Source organism: Podarcis liolepis (assembly GCF_965112155.1).
Source record: "Podarcis liolepis genome assembly, chromosome: 15".
In the NCBI taxonomy this organism is placed as follows: Eukaryota; Metazoa; Chordata; class Lepidosauria; order Squamata; family Lacertidae; genus Podarcis; species Podarcis liolepis.
In genome coordinates, this window is record NC_139566.1 from 27,110,314 (window position 1) to 27,128,594 (window position 18,281).

At 46.4% G+C, this 18,281-nt stretch overlaps 1 protein-coding gene across 1 annotated transcript; it reads right to left on the reverse strand.

Annotated features, from left to right (window-relative positions):
• Window positions 1-1,525: 1,525 nt before the first annotated feature.
• Window positions 1,526-8,971, reverse strand: LOC310694951 (hydroxysteroid 11-beta-dehydrogenase 1-like protein A). The gene is made up of 6 exons (XM_083478861.1): window positions 8,776-8,971; window positions 7,128-7,258; window positions 5,953-6,064; window positions 4,323-4,511; window positions 3,345-3,488; window positions 1,526-1,905 (listed from the first exon to the last, which is right to left on the reverse strand). The coding sequence occupies exons 1-6, from the start codon at window positions 8,855-8,857 to the stop codon at window positions 1,691-1,693; spliced, it is 873 nt and encodes a 290-aa protein (XP_083334987.1). The 5' UTR covers window positions 8,858-8,971; the 3' UTR covers window positions 1,526-1,690.
• Between the last annotated feature and the right edge of the window lie 9,310 nt (window positions 8,972-18,281).

Here is an 18,281-nt window from a genome sequence, read left to right on the forward strand (position 1 = left end):
TAATACAACCCCCAGCAGCCCCTGAATTGAAATCCAGGAAATCAAGATGACACCGAATGGATGAAGGCTGAGTTACAGGCTGGGTGCTGTCCCCCTACACAGTGGGTGGCGCTGTGGTCTAAACCACTGAGCCTCTTGGGCTTGCCGATCAGAAGGTCGGGGTGAGCTCCTGTTGCTCTGCCCCAGCTCCTGCCAACCTAACAGTTCAAAAGCACACCAGTGCAAGTAGATACAGTAAATAGGTACCACTGCTGCAAGAAGGTATTATTATTATTATTATTATTATTATTATTATTATTATTATTGATATACTGCCTTGTACCCGGGGATCGCAGGGCGGTTCACAAAATAAAATCAAGATATAAAACCACAAAATACATAATAATAATAATAATCCCAATAGCCCCCCCCCTCACAAAAACAGTGGTTGGGGGTGATGGGATTTGTAGTCTGAAAAAACAGCTGAAGACCTCTGTTTGGGAAACACTAGGATAGGGGAGATCCCTGCAGATGGTGACAGCAGTCACGAAATTAGAAGACGCCTGCTCCTTGGGAGAAAGGCGATGGCAAACCTAGACAGCATCTTAAAAAGCAGAGACATCACTTTGCCAACAAAGGTCCGTATAGTTAAAGCCATGGTTTTCCCAGTAGTGATGTATGGAAGTGAGAGCTGGACCATAAGGAAGGTTGATCGCCGAAGAATCGATGCTTTTGAATTCTGGTGCTGGAGGAGACTCTTGAGAGTCCTATGGACTGCAAGAAGATCAAACGCATCCATTCTTAAGGAAATCAGCCCTGACTGCTCACTGGAAGGACAGATCCTGAAGCTGAGGCTCCGATACTTTGGCCGCCTCATGAGAAGAGAAGACTCCCTAGAAAAGACCCTGATGTTGGGAAAGATGGCGGGCACAAGGAGAAGGGGACGACAGAGGACGAGTTGGCGGGACAGTGTTCGCGAAGCTACCAGCATGAGTTTGACCAAACTGCGGGAGGCAGTGGAAGACAGGAGTGCCTGGCGTGCTCTGGTCCAGGGGGTCACGAAGAGTCGGACATGACTAAACGACTAAACAAAAAAACAACAGCAAAGGATAGGGGAAGGGCTGCAGCTCAGCATAAGGCAGGTGCCTTTTGAAATCTGCTCTAAATGAGAGCCATGAGGACTAGAAACTTACTTCATTTTCAGGGGAAGGGTGCAGCTCAGTGGCAGACCATCTCTTCTGCTTGCAGGAGCTCTTGGGGTTGAATCTCCAGACAGGGCTGATGGACCTGACTTGGTGTAAGGCAGATTCCTATTTAAATCTGCTATTTGTTTAGAACAATGAGGACTAGGATCTTACTTCATTTTTAGGGGAGGGGCGCAGCTCAGTGGTAGAGCTTTGTGTGCCGAAGTTACCATAAGTTCAGTCCCTGGCATCTCCAGGTAAGCTTGGGAAGGTCCCTTCCCTGAAACCATATGTTGTTTGGTTATGCAAAAAAATAAGAACACCATAAAAATTGATGCATATATTCAGGGAAATGTGTGTGAGAGTTAGAACTGCACGCAAAAATGTGTTTATTAGGAGAGATTTGCACTTAAAACACTGTTGAATATTCAAGAGAGAGATTGAGAAGTGCACCGGGAAGCAGCCCCCCCCCCAATAATTTGCAGCACCGGAACTTGTAGCTTTTCTGTTCATCCCACAAATAATTCTCAGAGGATTTTCTCCAGAACGTAGCTGTTGCCAATGATCTGGTCCACGACTCCTGGCAGCCAATCTCTGAGGAGCAGCACAGGTTTCGTGAGCCAGTAAGGAAAGAAAACTTCCCTCACTCTCATGACGCCGCCCCTCACGATGGCCTGGGCGCAGAGCTCTTTCGAACTTGCTTTCAGGGACATCTTGCCTTCTACCGACCTCACAGCTGTGTCTGCAGAAAAGAACACAGAAGGCAAGTCAGTGTGGAAAGGGCACCAGGCACCCCAGGACCTTGGAAGCTGCTGCTGGTCTGTCTGCCTTGCTGCTGATGATTCTAGTCCTTATGGTCCCCCCCCCAAAAAAGAGAGGACTACAACCTTGATTTAGTTTTAGGGGAAAGGTTATGATTTGGTGGCAGAGAATCTCCCTTGCATGGAGAAGGTCTGAACTCCCCAGCAGCATCTTCAGGTAGGGCTGGGAATGTTCCCTGCCTGTATATCACGATGTTTAGCTGGTGTTATAAGAAAAAACTGCTCCTTTTCTTTTATGGGGTATCCAGGAGCCCGTTATAGAGTCCTTAAGTGGGTTCCCTATCGGTAGGAGAAAGTAACAGAGGCCAACCAGAGAATATTGAGAAGCAAAGTGGCTAGTAAGCCTGATCTTTATTCAAGGAACTGTTGCAACAGGGTCCCCACTCACCACACGCAGGAGAGAGGAGAACCCTGAACAATGGTGCGCAAACCCTTATACAGTCAGACATCGGATTGAATGTGCTTCGGGATGAGCGCGTTCGAGTTGCACTCCGCGGCAACCCGGAAGTAACAGAGCGCGTTACTTCCAGGTTTCGCCGCTTGTGCATGCGCAGATTCTCAAAATGATGTCACGTGCACACGCAGAAGCGGCAAAAAGCGATGCGTGCATGCGCAGATGTGCTGTTGCTGGTTACGTTTGCTTCGGATCCCATTCGCATCTAGAGGTACCACTGTATAGACTTTTGAAATTAGCCACCCTGTTGCCCAAGACCGTCCCCCTAAAACAGCATCCATCCATCACTGAAGGAGGCAGTCTACAGCAGAAATCCTGTCTGCCAGGATACCTGAGAATGGTCACTGATTGCATTACCTGGGCAGTCTGGCCATTCTTTTGTGATGGTTAATACTTTAGTTCCTGAATCCAGGTCACAGACTAACCCTATTCATACACAAATACACCCTTAAGACCAGTGGCGTAGCGTGGGGGGTGCAGGGGGGGGCCAGCCGCACCGGGCGCAACATCTGGGGGGCGCGCGCTCACACTGGAGTGCTAAAATCCATGGGTTAGAGGGCGCAAATTACTTGCCTTGCCCCGGGTGCTGACAACCCACGCTACGCCACTGCTTAAGACAGGATTTGCAAGCAAAAAGGCAATGGGAAGGCTTTCCCCATTTTCCTTCCTTACTGCACAGGAATATTTGGTCATTGGGAGTGTCAAAATGGCTTCAGGATTGCTCTCCTGTACTATTTCAGACACGTGGTTTATATACATATGTATGTGTTTGCCTTGAACATTTATGAACATTTATTTTACATTTGAGACCTTAGAATTCTTACAACGCTGGTGATATATCACGATGTTGGACACTGGATTATCACCCAGCCCTACTAAGTGGCTGCCCTACCTGGGGCTGCTTACCTGTGTCAATGTACCCCAACACGGCAACCGTGATGGGCATGTTGATTTCCCGGAGGCGCAGCTCTGTGCGCAAGGAGCTGTAGAATCCTTCCAGCGCAGCTTTGCTGGCGGCATATGGAACGGAGAAAGGGGCTGGAAGGCGGCCTGAGAGAAAACAGGAACATATTCCTACTTGGAAGGTTGCAGAATCTATTTCTCCAGAAACCAAAGGGGTTAAGGGGATGGAGCGACTGCCCCTCTGAGGGAACGTTGCAGCCTTTGGGACTTTTTAGTTTAGAGGAGAGGCGAGTAAGGGGGCGACATGATATTGGTTTGTACAACTGACATGGAGAAAGCGGTGACAGAAGGGATTTTCTCCCCCTCACGTTTTTTTCAGCAGAAGAATGGGGTGTGATTGCTCTCCAATAAATTAACTAACAGAGGGTTGGGAAATTTAGATGCAGGAGCCCCAGAAGGACCTAAGAAGAGCCCTGATGAATCAGGCCAACAGCCCATCTAGTGGTAGTAGTAGTGGTAGTAGTAGTAGTAGTAATACGTTTATACCCCGTGCATCTGGCTGGGTTTCCCCAGCCACTCTGGGCAGCTCCCAACAGAATTTTTAAAACACGATAAATACATCAAACATTAAAAGCTTCCCGATACAGGGCTGCCTTCAGATGTCATCTAAAAGTCAGATAGTTGTTTATTTCCTTGACATCTGATGGGAGGGCGTTCCACAGGGCGGACACCACTACCGAGAAGGCCCTCTGCCTGGTTCCCTGTAACCTCACCTCTCACAGTGAGGGAACCACCAGAAGGCCCTCAGAGCTGGACCTCAGTGTCTGGGCTGAATGATGGGGTGGAGACGCTCCTTCAGGTATACTGGGCTGAGGCCATTTAGGGCTTTAAAGGTCAGCACCAGCACTTTGAATTGTGCTCGGAAAGTTTGGACCTCCCGAGATCACTTAGGCTGGGGGGTCTCCAGTCGCCTGCCCATACCGCTTATGGACGATACCACGATGATGTTGCCACGGGACTCTTGCAACATGCTCAGGGCCGACACAGTGACCTGGACGTAGCTGAAGAAGTTGACCGTCATGGAGCTGATCACAGATTCCATGTCTCCTTGGTACGGGCCAAAACCGATTTTTCCACCAACATGATTCAGAACCAGCAGATCAAGCCCTCCTGCAGGGGAAAAGAGCACAGAGACCCTGAGTGGAAGAGGGAGAGCAACAACCATCTTAGGAGATGGACGGAGCTCAGCCTCTTCTCATGTCAACATATAGGCTACCCCTGAAAACCAGCCTGTGCTGAGCTCAGTCCTTTCATGATTTAGCTGCGGTTCCTTTGTTGTGGGGGTTGGACTAGATGACCCTTGGGGTCCTTCCCAACCATACGATTCTCTGATACCAGCCTTCGCAAGCCTGGTGCCCTCCCAGTGTAGGAACGCAAGGAGAAATTTGGTTAGGCTTGCATTAAGACAGCGTTTTCTGAACTTTTTTCTCCTTACCCAATAAAAAGCGTTATTCAGAACCGGGATTTGCGCAAGCCAGTAAGGAAGATAGTAACGCAATGACAGTCAAAATGGAAACTACGAATTGCCCATGTATTCAAAACCCACTTCAAACTATTTAGGTTAACCAAGTCAACAAAACTGATGGACGTAATCCGGTGACAACAGCTTTCACAGAATCACAGAGCTGGAAGATACACCCAATCAATGAGAAATTGGAAACAAGTCAAAATCTATTAATCTCAAATGACTGGGGCTGATGGGAGTTGCTGTCCAAATTATCTGGAAGGCCAATCAGGTTGGGAAATGCTGGTCAACCCCCTTCCTTCCTTCCTTCCTTCCTTCCTTCCTTCCTTCCTTCCTTCCTTCCTTCCTTCCTTCCTTCCTTCCTTCCTTCTCTCCCTCCCTCCCTCCCTCCCTCCCTGGCCAGGTTTAATTCAAATCCTTCAAACCTCCTATGGGGAAGGTTCTCAAGAATGGTGGAAGGAGAAAGAATTTGCCCATGTGAAGACCATCAGGTGGAAACTCTTACACATATGGTTCTTAAATGTAAACTATATGTTGATCTCCACCAGCAGTTCCTAGATCAACTCTGCATCCCCAAATGGAAACCAGAGTTAGAGGTCATACACTTTCTATTATTGGGGAATAATCAGCAGCTCACCAGGTTAGTGGCTAAATATCTTTATCTGGTTTTTTGTCATCGAAACACATTGCAGACATCTGATCTCCCTGGAGACCTAGAGATGTAATACTAGACTGCTTTGCCTCTTTCATTTGACAAACGTTTTGTGTCACTGGGAAGGTGGTAATTCTGTATTGATTTGCTATGGATGTTTGTCTGTGATGCCAATAGAAGGTTTGATGATGATAATGATGATGATGATATACCATCCTTCATCAAAAGATCTCTGGGCAGATCTTTGCCAAGATGCAGGCAGACAAGGCCAATAGCTGAGGTGTCCCAGGGCACAAGCCGTGTTCCCCTCAAGATGAAAGGGTTAAGGAGCCCTTTGCCTGCACCTCAGGTAGCTTGTGTGGCAGCCTTTTGGGAACTGGAAGAACAGTTGCCACCCCTCCAAGACTGGCTAGAGACTGGCCCTCCATCTTTACCCAAGACGTTCTCGGTTTCTTCCACAACATTCCGGGCAGAAGCCAAGTCACTCATATCTGAAACGACGTACGAAGCAGAGGCGGCTCCCAGTTTCAGACAATTCTGGACTACCTGGAGGAAACAAATAAATGGAAATCGAGCCCCAAAATGGAAAACGAGCGAGGTCCCAACTAAAGAAGATTGGCTTCTTAAACTGATGGAATATGTGCAGCTTGCAGACTTAACTTATAGAATAAGAGAACAAGAAGAGTATAAGTTTAAAGAAGATTGGGAAATGTTTATTGAATACATGGGTGAAAATTGTGTACACTTGAAAAGGTTGGCAGCTTTAAGATAAATTCAACAGTCTAAATAAGTTTTGATGGATGTAAAAATGGAATATTGGATGGCTTAGTTTATGTGAAATATGCAGGGATCTATGGCATGCAAACTGAACCATGGAAAGAGAAGAAGGGAAGTCATTGATATTTTAAGGTTGTTTAAATGAATATTCTAAATTGAAAAATTTAAAAAAACTTAATAAAAATTATGCAAAAAAGAGAAAACAAATAAACATAAAGAGGGAACTTGAACATGGCTTCTAAGTGGTTTTCAATTATAAAATCCATTGTAAAATACTACAACGCACAATAAAACAATCCTATCTGAGCAGTAAAAAACAGCCACAAAATTTATTATACAGCGAGCCAGTTTAAAAGCACCATTATTTTAAAAAATCAAAATCAAAACAGTTGGATCAGGAAGTTCAAGTTTGGGGGAATGTTCATCGGAAACAAGTGTGTCTTTAAAAACCAGCAGAATAGCAGTAGTGATGGTGAGTCATAAAATCACAGAATTATAGAGTTGGAAGAGACCCCAAGAGTCATCTAGTCCAACGCCTTAGAGCAAGGAAGGTGTTCCATAATGCCGGTGCCATCAGGAAAAAAGCCTCCATGTTCCCACAAGCCAATGGTCACCATCAGGGCATGGCTAAACTAAACTGGTTTCCATTATTGAACAACGGATTCTTGTGGGAGGGGAGCTTTGTCAGAAGGAGGGCCAGATGAGGAAGGAAGAGATGGGGGGGGGTATTTTTGAGAGGGGAGGGGAGGCTAAGGGTTGTAGCCAAACTAAGACTATTGGAATCAAGGAACCTGAGTTTAACTACATTGGGGTCAAGGGATTAACAGTTTACCTTCTGGAGGCGTGTCACGTTCCTCGCTGTCAGCATCAAATGGGCCCCCATCCAGGCGAACTCATAGGCCATTTGTTCCCCTATCCCTGTGCTTGACCCCGTCACCAGGACCCGTTTCCCTCGCACCATTTCTGGAGAGAGAGAAGGAGATGGTCAACACCAGCTGCCTACAATCCAGATGTTTTGCACTGAAGTTCGTAAGAACGGAAACGTAAGGATAGAAGGAGAGTCTGGCCAAAGGGGCCCCCATGCAGTCACAGAATCATAGAGTTGGAAAAGACCCTTAGGATCATCTAGTCCAGGCATCCCCAAACTCAGCCCTCCAGATGTTTTGGGACTACAACTCCCATCATCCCTAGCTAACAGGACCAGTGGTCAGGGATGATGGGAATTGTAGTCCCAAAACATCTGGAGGGCCGAGTTTGGGGGTGCCTGATCTAGTCCAACCCCCTACAATGCTGGGATACGCAGCTGTCCTCATACGGGGATCGAACCTGCAGCCTTGGTATTATCAGTGCCACGCTCTAGCCAACTGAGCTATCCAAACTGTCCTGTTCTCACAGTGGATGACTAAATGCCCCAACGGGAAGCCCACAAGCAGGATCTGAGTGCAGCAGCATTCTCCCGTCCGGTGGTTTCCAGCAATGGGTATTTAGAAGTATTACTGCCTCCTCCCTAGTAATTGATTTCATTTCACAAGATCAATATACGGCTAGATTGTAACAGAACATCGGCACCATTACGAAACAACAAAGTTGATGAAAGCAATTCTTTAAAACGTTCAAAAATTAAATCAGAATAAATGATCATTACCCCAGAGTCTCAGGGGTGGTGGCAGCCCAAGGGAGGGTCTTTTCTGTGGTGGCCTCTAAGCTGCAGAACTCCCACTTCACAGAGATGCACTTTCATTATACAGCTTTCAAAAGACGCACCTCTTTCCCCTTTAGGATCCACCTTTCCCCCCAGCGATTGTAATTAAACTGTTTTTAAAGTTGTGTTTTGTTGTAACCCGCTCTGGAACCTTAGGGTGAAGGGATAGTTAATTAATAATAATAATAATAATAATAATAATAATAATAATAATAATAATCACTAATGTAAAACATGGGCCAGGTTCTACGTATCTGGATAGGGTAGTCTAAACAAAAAAAGTTTTTAGCAAGTGCCAACAACAGACCCTCCAAGCTTCCCTATTTTCCAGGGACAATCCCATATTTACAGAAGCTCTCCCGGCTTCTGATCTGATCCCTGAATGTCCCGCTTTTCCTTAGGACTTCCCTATTTTCTTCGGAGAAATGTTGGAGGGTAGTGATCCGACCCCTGAGCCATCTGAAGGTACCCCTGTATAGGGAAATTTTTCAATGTGTTATTATATTTTCATATATGTTGGAAGCTAGGTGGGCGAGGTATAAATAGTAACTTCTTTATTGTTGTTGTTATCATTATGATGATGATTATGGAACAGGAAGTCCCTATTTTCATCGGATAAATGTTGGAGGGTATGCAACAAGAGCAGGGCAAAGGTGCTTGTCTGGTGTCGCTAGCATGCTATGTGCAAACATGCTATGTGCAAACGGCAGAGGCATTTATGTGCAAGAGAGGATCAAGGTCACGATTCAGAAGAGGCAACCCTTCTCCCTTGGCTTACCTTCGGAGAAACTTTCCCAGGTATAGGCATAGTAAACGAGGACAGCGATGAGGACAGGCGCAACGATCTTGAGCACCGCCATGGTTGTCTCAGCAGCCAATCATTAACCTCGACTAGCTGGACTTGTTTGGTGAGGTTCAGAAATCCACCCTTTGCCCTGTGGCCACCCGAAGCCTTTCCCTGCTTCAAATTGTGCAATTTCTCCTAGCCTTGGGCACACAGCTCCACCTCTCGGCTCCAGCGCCTTTTGCAGCCGGCTGCAAAGTCTGAACTTGTGAAAGAAACATCCTTCGCCTCCTCAAGCGATCAGCGCCTTAAAAAACCTGTGTGGAATCCGTCATATCATGGCATGCATCACACTCCCCTCTCTGCAGGCTCAGGTGTGGGTTCACAGTGGCACAAAGTGTGTGTGGTGGCCTGGGATTCAGACTCGGATGCTGAACCAGAGGGATCCCAGCCTGCACAGGATTCCCCGCCTCCAGAACCAGCTGAGCCGGGGCTGGGTCATGAGTCTGAAGGGTCCTCACCTGTGCTGGATCCTCAGGTGCAGGCACCAGCTGAGTCTGCTCTGGCTCCTGAGGTGATGGAGGATCCAATGCCTGCAGGTGCTCCACTCAGCCCCGTCCGAGGAAGCTGAGGTTGCCTCTGGGTCTGATAGCCCTTCAGCCTAGCTGATAACCCTTTCTTCCTTTCTTTTCTTCCTTCTTTTCTTTTGCTAATTGTTTCTTACTGTGGATTTTTTATATGTTTTGTTCTTGTATGTTTTAATTCTTGAAGTTCTTCTTATGTTTAAATTTTGAAACTCTTTATTGTCTGTGAAACTTTAATAAATACATTTTGGCAAAAAGATTCAAAAGAGTGTTGATGGAGAAGATTCATAAGGACCAAGCAGGCTTTCTCCCAAAAAGGCACCTATCAGACAATGTAAGGAATATAATAGATATTTTGGAATTGCTAGAGGTGAACATAAACACTAAAGCAGTGCTGATTTTTGTGGATGCGGAGAAAGCCTTTGACAATATTTCTTGGAGTTTTATGAAAAAGAATCTTCATGGGATGGGGGTAGGCCAAGGTTTTGAGAATGGTATAGGTGCAATATATTCTGAACAAAAAGCTAAACTGATTGTAAATAATGTGATTACGGAGGAACTTAAGATAGAAAAAGGAACACGACAGGGGTGCCCAATTTCTCCATTGCTTTTCATTTCTGTTCTGGAGGTGTTGCTGAATATGATTAGAAATGACCAGCAGGTTAAAGGAGTACAGGTCGGAGCTAAACATTACAAGTTAAGGGCATTTGCAGATGACCTAGTATTGACCTTACAAGAGCCAAACACTAGCACGAAAAGAGTGTTGGAGATAATTCAACAATTTGGCCAGGTAGCTGGATTTAAACTGAATAAACAAAAAACTAAAGTCTTAGAAAAAAATTTGACAGTTATGGAGAAGGAGAAATTTCAAGAAGAGACAGGTTTGACAGTGGTTAAGAAGGTGAAATATCTAGGGGTTCATTTGACATCTAAAAATTTGAACTTATATAAGGACAACTATGAAAAATGTTGGTCAGAAATTAAAAAAGATCTAGAAATATGGTCAAATTTAAAACTGTCAATGTTAGGCCGAATTGCAGTTATTAAGATGAATGTATTGCCTAGAATGTTACTTTTGTTTCAAACTTTGCAGATCCTTGACAAGATGGACTGTTTCAAGAGGTGGCAGAAAGACATTTCGAAATTTGTCTGGCAGGGCAAAAAGCCCAGAATTAAATTTAAAATTCTGACAGATGCTAAAGAAAGAGGGGGATTTGCCCTGCCGGACTTAAAATTGTATTATGAAGCAGCAGCGTTTTGCTGGCTGAAAGACTGGATGCTCCTCGAGAATACAGACATTTTGGACTTGGAAGGTTTTAACAATACATTTGGTTGGCATGCATATCTATGGTATGACAAAATTAAGGTGCATAGGGCCTTTAAGAATCATATTGTCAGAAAAGCACTGTTTAATGTTTGGACAAGATATAAAGATTTGTTGGAAAATAAAACCCCTAGATGGTTGTCACCCTTGGAGGCCAAGGCATTCAAAAAGCCCAATATGGAGGCCGAATGGCCAAAGTATTGGGAAATTTTGGAACAAGATGGAGACAAAATGAAATTACAGAGTCATGAGAAACTGAAACCTAAAGTACGAGATTGGCTCCATTATTATCAAATAAAGGAGGTTTACAAACAAGATAGGAAAATTGGCTTCCAGGTGGAGAAATCAAAACTAGAAACTGAATTGTTAGAACCCAACACTAAGAACTTGTCAAGAATGTATAATTTGCTGCTGAAATGGAATACACAAGATGAAACAGTTAAATCGGCTATGATTAAGTGGGCACAGGACATTGGTCATAACATTATGTTTGCTGACTGGGAATGGTTGTGGAACACCGGTATAAAATTTACGGCATGTAACGCTTTAAAGGAAAACATTATGAAAATGATCTATAGGTGGTACATGACCCCAGTCAAGCTAGCAAAAATTTATCACCTGCCTGACAATAAGTGTTGGAAGTGTAAAGAAACTGAAGGTACTTTCTATCACCTTTGGTGGACGTGCCCGAAGATTAAGGCTTTCTGGGATATGATATACAATGAATTGAAAAAGGTACTTAAATGTACTTTTTCTAAAAAACCAGAGGCCTTTCTCTTGGGCATTGTCGGCCAATTGGTGTCAAAGAGAGATAGAATTTTCTTTATGTATGCTACGACAGCAGCAAGAATACTTATCGCAAAGTACTGGAAGACACAAGATTTACCCACTCTGGAAGAATGGCAGATGAAAGTGATGGACTATATGACACTGGCTGAGATGACTGGCAGAATCCGCGATCAGGGGAAGGAGACGGCGGAAGAAGAATGGAAGAAATTTAAAATCTATCTTAAGGACTACTATAAACTCGATGAATGTTAGGATGTTGAGGTTTTGAGAAAGAAAGGGTTACAGTGACACAAGATTAGACTGAAGGAAAGATTAAGAGGACAGAGGCTTGACAGAGATATTTAGAAGTTGCTAAAAAAATTTGGACACTGGGATGCAGAAAGGGGAGGTATGGGGGAGTCTGAGAAACAAGGTTCACGAAAAAGAGGCTATGAAACTATACGTGTTTGTATGTCTTTTTATATGTTTGTATTGTTTTAAAAATTTTTGTAAAACTAATAAAAAAATTTATAAAAAAAAATATTATTATAAAAAAAAGAAAAACAACAATCCAGAAAAAAATTGTTTGGTGAGGTTCAGAAATCCACCCTTTGCCCTGTGGCCACCCAAAGCCTTTCCCAGAAATGAACAACTATTGGCATAATAATAATAATAATAATAATAATAATAATAATAATAATAAAATAATGTATTATTTATAGCCTGCCCATCTGGCTGGGTTTCCCCAGCCACTCTGGGCAGCTCCCAACAGAATATTAAAAACAATAAAACATCAGACGTTCGAACTTCCCTAAACAGAGCTGACTTCAGATGTCTTCTAAAAGTCAGATTGTTGTTTATTTCCAGTAGTGGCGGGTGCCACTACTGAGAAGGCCCTCTGCCTGGTTCCCTGTAACCTCACTTCTTGCAGGGAGGGAACTGCCAGAAGACCCTCGGAGGTGGACCTCAGTGTCCGGGCTGAACGATGGGGGTGGAGACGCTCCTTCAGGTATAGTGGGCTGAGGCCATTTAGGACTTTAAAGGTCAGCACCAACACTTTGAATTGTGCTCGGAAATGTACTGGGAGCCAATGTAGATCTTTCGGGACTGGTGTTCTATGTTCTCGGCGGCCACTCCCAGTCGCCATTCTAGCTGCGGCATTCTGTATTAATTGTAGTTTCCGGGTCACCTTCAAAAGTAGCCCCACATAGAGCACATTGCAGTACAGCTGGGAACACACCCAGTCTGGAATCCCAGACAGTCACTGCCAGTCAGTGTAGAGAATACTGAGCTAAGTCTCACTCACCATAAGGCAGTTTCTTATGTTCTCCCGATCTTCCAAATAGGGCTTCAGTTCTGCAGGGATGCAGAGCGAGAGGGAGAGATTTGGGACAAGTGCAAGGGGGACATTGCATCTGTCTTCTGACAAGCTTCCTGAGGTTTTGTAATACAACCCCCAGCAGCCCCCAGGCAGACACTGAAGTCCAGGAAATCAAGATGACACAGGATGGATGAAGGCTGAGTTACAGGTTGGGTGCTGTCCCCCTACACAGTGGATGGCGCTGTGGTCTAAACCACTGAGCCTCTTGGGCTTGCCAATCAGAAGGTCGGAGGTTTGAATCCCCACGACGGGGTGAGTTCCCGTTGCTCTGTCCCAGCTCCTGCCAACCTAACAGTTCGAAAGCACGCCAGTGCAAGTAGATAAATAGGTACCGCTGCTGCAGGAAGGTATTATTATTATTATTATTATTATTATTATTATTATTATTATTATTATTATTAATTGAATTTATATACTACCCTATACCCGGGGATCTCAGGGCAGTTCACAGAATAAAATCAAGATATAAAACCACAAAATAATAATAATAATAATAATAATAATAATAATCCCAATAGCCCCCCCTCACAAAAACATATTTTAAAAGGGCATAGAATGTAAATCAGATCAACCAAAGGCCTGGTTAAAAAGGAATGTTTTTGCCTGACGCCTAAGGGTGGCTAATGAAGGCGCCAGACGAACTTCCCTTGGGAGAGAATTCCACAGACAGGGAGCCACTGCAGAGAAGGCCCGTTCTCGTGTTGCCGCCCTCCGCACCTCTCAAGGAGGAGGCACATGAAGAAGGGCCTCAGAAGATGATCTCAGGCTCTGGGTAGGTTTATATGGGAAGAGGCAGTCCTTGAGGTATTGTGGCCTTGAGCTAGTTAACAGTAGATACTTTCAAGTTACGTCTTGCTATTTAAATGGTCTCCTATCTGTGTGAACCTTCCAGAGTTCTTAAAGAGGGAGTGGAGAGGAAGGTTTATTTCACTGTCCTGTATAGGTCAGAGGGTGCAACATTTATATATTAAATGACATTTGTAGACTGCTAAAGATTTTTATTTTTAAGATATTGAAGTGGTGTACAGAAATTGAAAACTGCAATAAAACCATCAATAGCAAACCACTAAACCAGTGTTTCCCAACCTTTTTTGGGCAAAGGCACACTTGTTTCATGAAAAAAATCTCGAGGCACACCACCATTACAGCCCCGTGACGTCAGCGCGCAGCGTCACGCCGGGAGGGACATGAATTGCTAGCAAATTACATAATCACCTCCTTGAGGGCTGGCTCATCTTCTCCGAAGGCAGAACCCCATTAATTAACAGCACAGACTCACACCATAGCCAAGACGAGGGGGGAACACCTCAGTCATGCACAGTCATGCACATGTGGGGGCTAAATGAGGACGAAGACCGGGCAGAGAGCAGGGTTCAAATCACCCCACCTGGCCAGGACAATCCCTGGGTGCTCCCTTGGGCCACTCGCCTGACCCACCTCGCAGGGCTGTTGTTGCGAGGATAACACGGGGAGAACCACGCGCGCCCCCGGAAACTCCTTGGAGGAGAAAGCGGGCGATGAATGCAATGCACGAAATATATGAGAGGCGACCAGGTTTTGCAGGTGAGGGGCCCCCGCCAGCCTCCGCTTCCAACACCCGGCGCAACAACGCCGAAGTTTCCCCCCGGGCTCGGCTCGGGGAGCAGCGCTGCTCCCCCCCCCGGCTCCCCTTCGCCCTCCCGGCTCTCTCTGCCGCCCACTGGGGACCCCCCTCACCTGCCAAGTCCGGAGCGCCGGTAGAAGTTGCATGCATGCATGCAGGGCGCCGCGTTGCCATTGCATTGCACTGCACTCCATGCAACGCCTGCACGCATGCATTGCCTTGCACACCCGCCAAGGGGTCTCCCCGCGGTCCGATGCGTCACCTCCGGTGCGGATGCAGCATTGCAAAAATAAAAAAACCCCGACGCAGCCCTACCGGGGGGCAGCCTCCGCCTCCGCCGCTCTGCCTCCGCGGGGATCCCTGGGTTCCATCCTGCCGCCCGATCTCCGCGGGGGCACAGGCAGGCTGCGCGGGGTCTGCGCAGAAGAGCCCCTGCCCGCCCGGCCGCCGCCGCCGCGCTCATTCCATGGCCGGGAGAAGAGCGCTTCAAACAAAACGCCTGGCCCGCCAGGCCACGCTGGGAAACGTAGTTCGCGCACCCCGCGCGGGCGCGGAGCCCAAGGGCGAGGGGACTACGGATCCCGGCAGCCCCCGCGCCAGGGACGGAGGGGGAGAGGCCGGGTGCAGGGATGGAGGGACGGGTGGGCGAGCGAGTGAGTGGCAGCCGCCAAGCCTTGGCCGAGAGCCAGGAAGGGCCTCCCCGGAGGAGGAGGAGGGAGGCGCAGAGCGGGAGGGAGGGAGGGAACCCCAGGGGTCATCTAGTGACGGCGCCCCAATCGAAAATTTGACTTTAAAAAAAATATATATCTTTCGAATTTTTTAATTTTTCCCGCGGCACACCAGGAAACATCTCGCGGCACACTAGTGTGCCGCGGAACAGTGGTTGGGAAACACTGCACTAAACTCATCATTATAAAGTACATTCTAAGCCACAATGTAGCTCAGGGGGTAAAGCATCTACGTTGCATGAAGAATGTCCCGGGTTTCAAGCTGGGCTTGGAAAAACTCTGTCTGAAACCCTGGAGAGCTGCTGCCAGTCGATGTAGACAGTACAGAGCTAGACAGATCAATGATAGCTTCCTATGTTACTAAAGGAACACAGTCCAGCTTTAAAAACTGTGGAAAGCCCAAGCAAAAGAGGTTGCCTTTAAGAGGTGTCTAAACAGGCTGTGGGATGCAGGTGGCACTGTGGGTTAAACCACAGAGCCTAGGACTTGCCGATCAGAAGGTCGGCAGTTTGTTGTGTGTTTTTTTTAAAAGTAATATTTATTGAACAATCAAAAGCTTCAAAGTTTAAACATAAAATACAAAAACCAAAAAAACTACAAGAATAAGAAAATACAAAACAAAACACATAGAGGTAAACAATAAAGAACAGTTAACAGAATAGAAGAAAAAAAGAAAAAACACCAAAAAACAAAACAGAAAAAAGATTAGTATTTTCATATCTTATACTTCATTCACTAGTTTCTTGACCTCCTCACACCTCCCTTTTTGTATTCCAGTTCAGATATTTAGTTCAGCAAATCCTTACCCTCTATCATTTATCCTTACTCAACATCTTAACTTATAATAAATATAAATTTTCCACCATTATCAATCCATATTTACATATCCTTGTTAATCTTTTAACCAACACCGCTTGTTTTCAATCCAACATCCCTTTAACATTCATTAATTTTACAGTATTTCTGTAGATAGTCTTTAAATTTTTTCCATTCTTCTTCCACCGTCTCTTCTCTCTGGTCTCGGATTCTGCCAGTCATTTCTGCCAATTCCATGTACTCTATCACCTTCATCTGCCATTCTTCCAGGGTGGGTAGATCTAGTGTCTTCCAATACTTTGCGATGAGTATTCTTGCTGCTGTTGTGGCATACATAAAGAAAGTTCTATCAGAAGGTCGGCAGTTTGAATCCCCGTGATGGGGTGAGCTCCCGTTGCTCGGTCCCTGCTCCTGCCAACCTAGCAGTTCGAAAGCACATCAAAGTGCAAGTGGATAAATAGGTACCGCTCCGGCGGGAAGGTAAACAGCGTTTCCGTGCACTGCTCTGGTTCGCCAGAAGCGGCTTAGTCCTGGTGGCCACATGACCCGGAAGCTGTCTGTGGACAAACACCAGCTCCCTTGGCCAGTAAAGAGAGATGAGCACGCAACCCCAGAGTTGTCCATGGCTGGACTTAATGGTCAGGGGTCCCTTTACCTTTTGAAACAGGTGATGGAGGAGACTTCTCAACAACAACAAAAAGGAAAGTGAGTGTAGCCTAGTGGTTAGAGAGCAGGACCTGGAAGAGACCTGGGTTCAAATTCCCACTCATCCTTGAAGTTCACTGGGTCATCTAGATCTAGACCAACCCCCTGCAATGCAGTGATCTCAGCCAAAGCACCCATGACAGATGGCCATCCAACCTCTGCTTAAAAACCTCCAAGGATGGAGCGTCCACCACATCACAAAGGAATCCGTTCCAATGTCAAACAGTTATCATCAGAAAGTTATTCCTGATGTTTAGTCGGAATCTCCTTTCTTGTAACTTGCACCCTTTGGTTTGAGTCCTACTCTCGGGAGCAGGAGAAAACAATCTTGCTGCATCTTCCATGGGACAGCCCTTCAGATATTTGAAGGTGGCTATCCTATCTCCTCTCCGTCTCCCCTTTTCTAGGCTAAGTATACCCAGCTGCTTCGACCGCTCTTCATACGGCATGGTTTCCAGACCCTTGATCATCTTGGTCGCCTTCCCCTACACACTTTCCAGCTTGCTGTGGGGATTAAGTGAGGAGGAGGAGAACCATGTAGGCCACCTTTGAGCTCCTCACAGGAGAAGGTGGGGTACAAATGCAATCTGTTATGTACTGAAGTTCTCACCCTGGGCCAGCAGGGGGATACTGTAGATAGTTTTCACTCAGGTCCACATATGCAAATAAGGGATTGAAAGTGACATTCGGTGATTGGATAGTTACAGAAAGTTGTTACAGTTGTGTTGTAGTGGAGCTCTATATAAGCAGGCTGGCTGAACCCTTCACTTCAGTTCTGTTCTGGCCTGTGAATAAGCAAGAGCTGTTTGAAGAATCGCTGTGTCGTCTGATATGTTCACCCACAACTTAACACAATAATAAAAAGTCCCCAATGAGTTGAGAGTAGTGGGCCAATAGCTCATTAGCACCAACAGACTCGCCTCCACAGCATTTGTGAGGTTTGCTACTGACAGTAACACCCACCCACATCCAAAAGCCTTTCCCTGCTTCACACTGTGCTGGTCTGGAGGCGAGCACTCCTCCTGCGGGAACTTAGTTCCCTCTGCCTCTCTGCCCTGAGTCTCTGTAGCTCAGGAGAGGCTGAAGGGCTATCAGACCCAGAGGCAACCTCAGCTTCCTCTGACGGGGCTGAGAGTGGAGCACCTGCAGGCAATGGATCCTCCATCACCTCAGGAGCCAGAGCAGACTCAGCTGGTGCCTGCACCTGAGGATCCAACACAGGTGAGGACCCTTCAGGCTCATGACCCAGCCCCGGCTCAGCTGGTTCTGGAGGCGGGGAATCCTGTGCAGGCTGGGATCCCTCTGGTTCAGCATCCGAGTCTGAATCCCAGGCCACCACACACACTTTGTGCCATTGTGAACCCACACCTGAGCCTGCAGAGAGGGGAGTGTGACGCATGACGGATTCCAACCACACAGGATTTTTAAGGTGCTGACCACTTGAGGAGGCGAAGGATGTTTCTTTCACAAGTTCAGTCTTTGCAGCCGGTTGTAAAAGGCCCTGGAGCCAAGAGGTGGAGCTGTGTGCCCAAGGCTAGGAGAAATTGCACAATTTGAAGCAGGGAAAGGCTTCGGGTGGCCATAGGGCAAA

Excerpts from the sequence above, each read along its gene's own strand:
- LOC310694951 (XM_083478861.1), bottom strand. The coding sequence starts at position 8,857 with ATGGCGGTGCTCAAGATCGTTGCGCCTGTCCTCATCGCTGTCCTCGTT. Across the intron at positions 6,065-7,127 it reads ACGTGACACGCCTCCAGAAG|GTAGTCCAGAATTGTCTGAA; the intron begins GTAAACTGTTAA and ends TGTTTCCTCCAG. Across the intron at positions 4,512-5,952 it reads AGAAACCGAGAACGTCTTGG|GAGGGCTTGATCTGCTGGTT; the intron begins GTAAAGATGGAG and ends TTTCCCCTGCAG.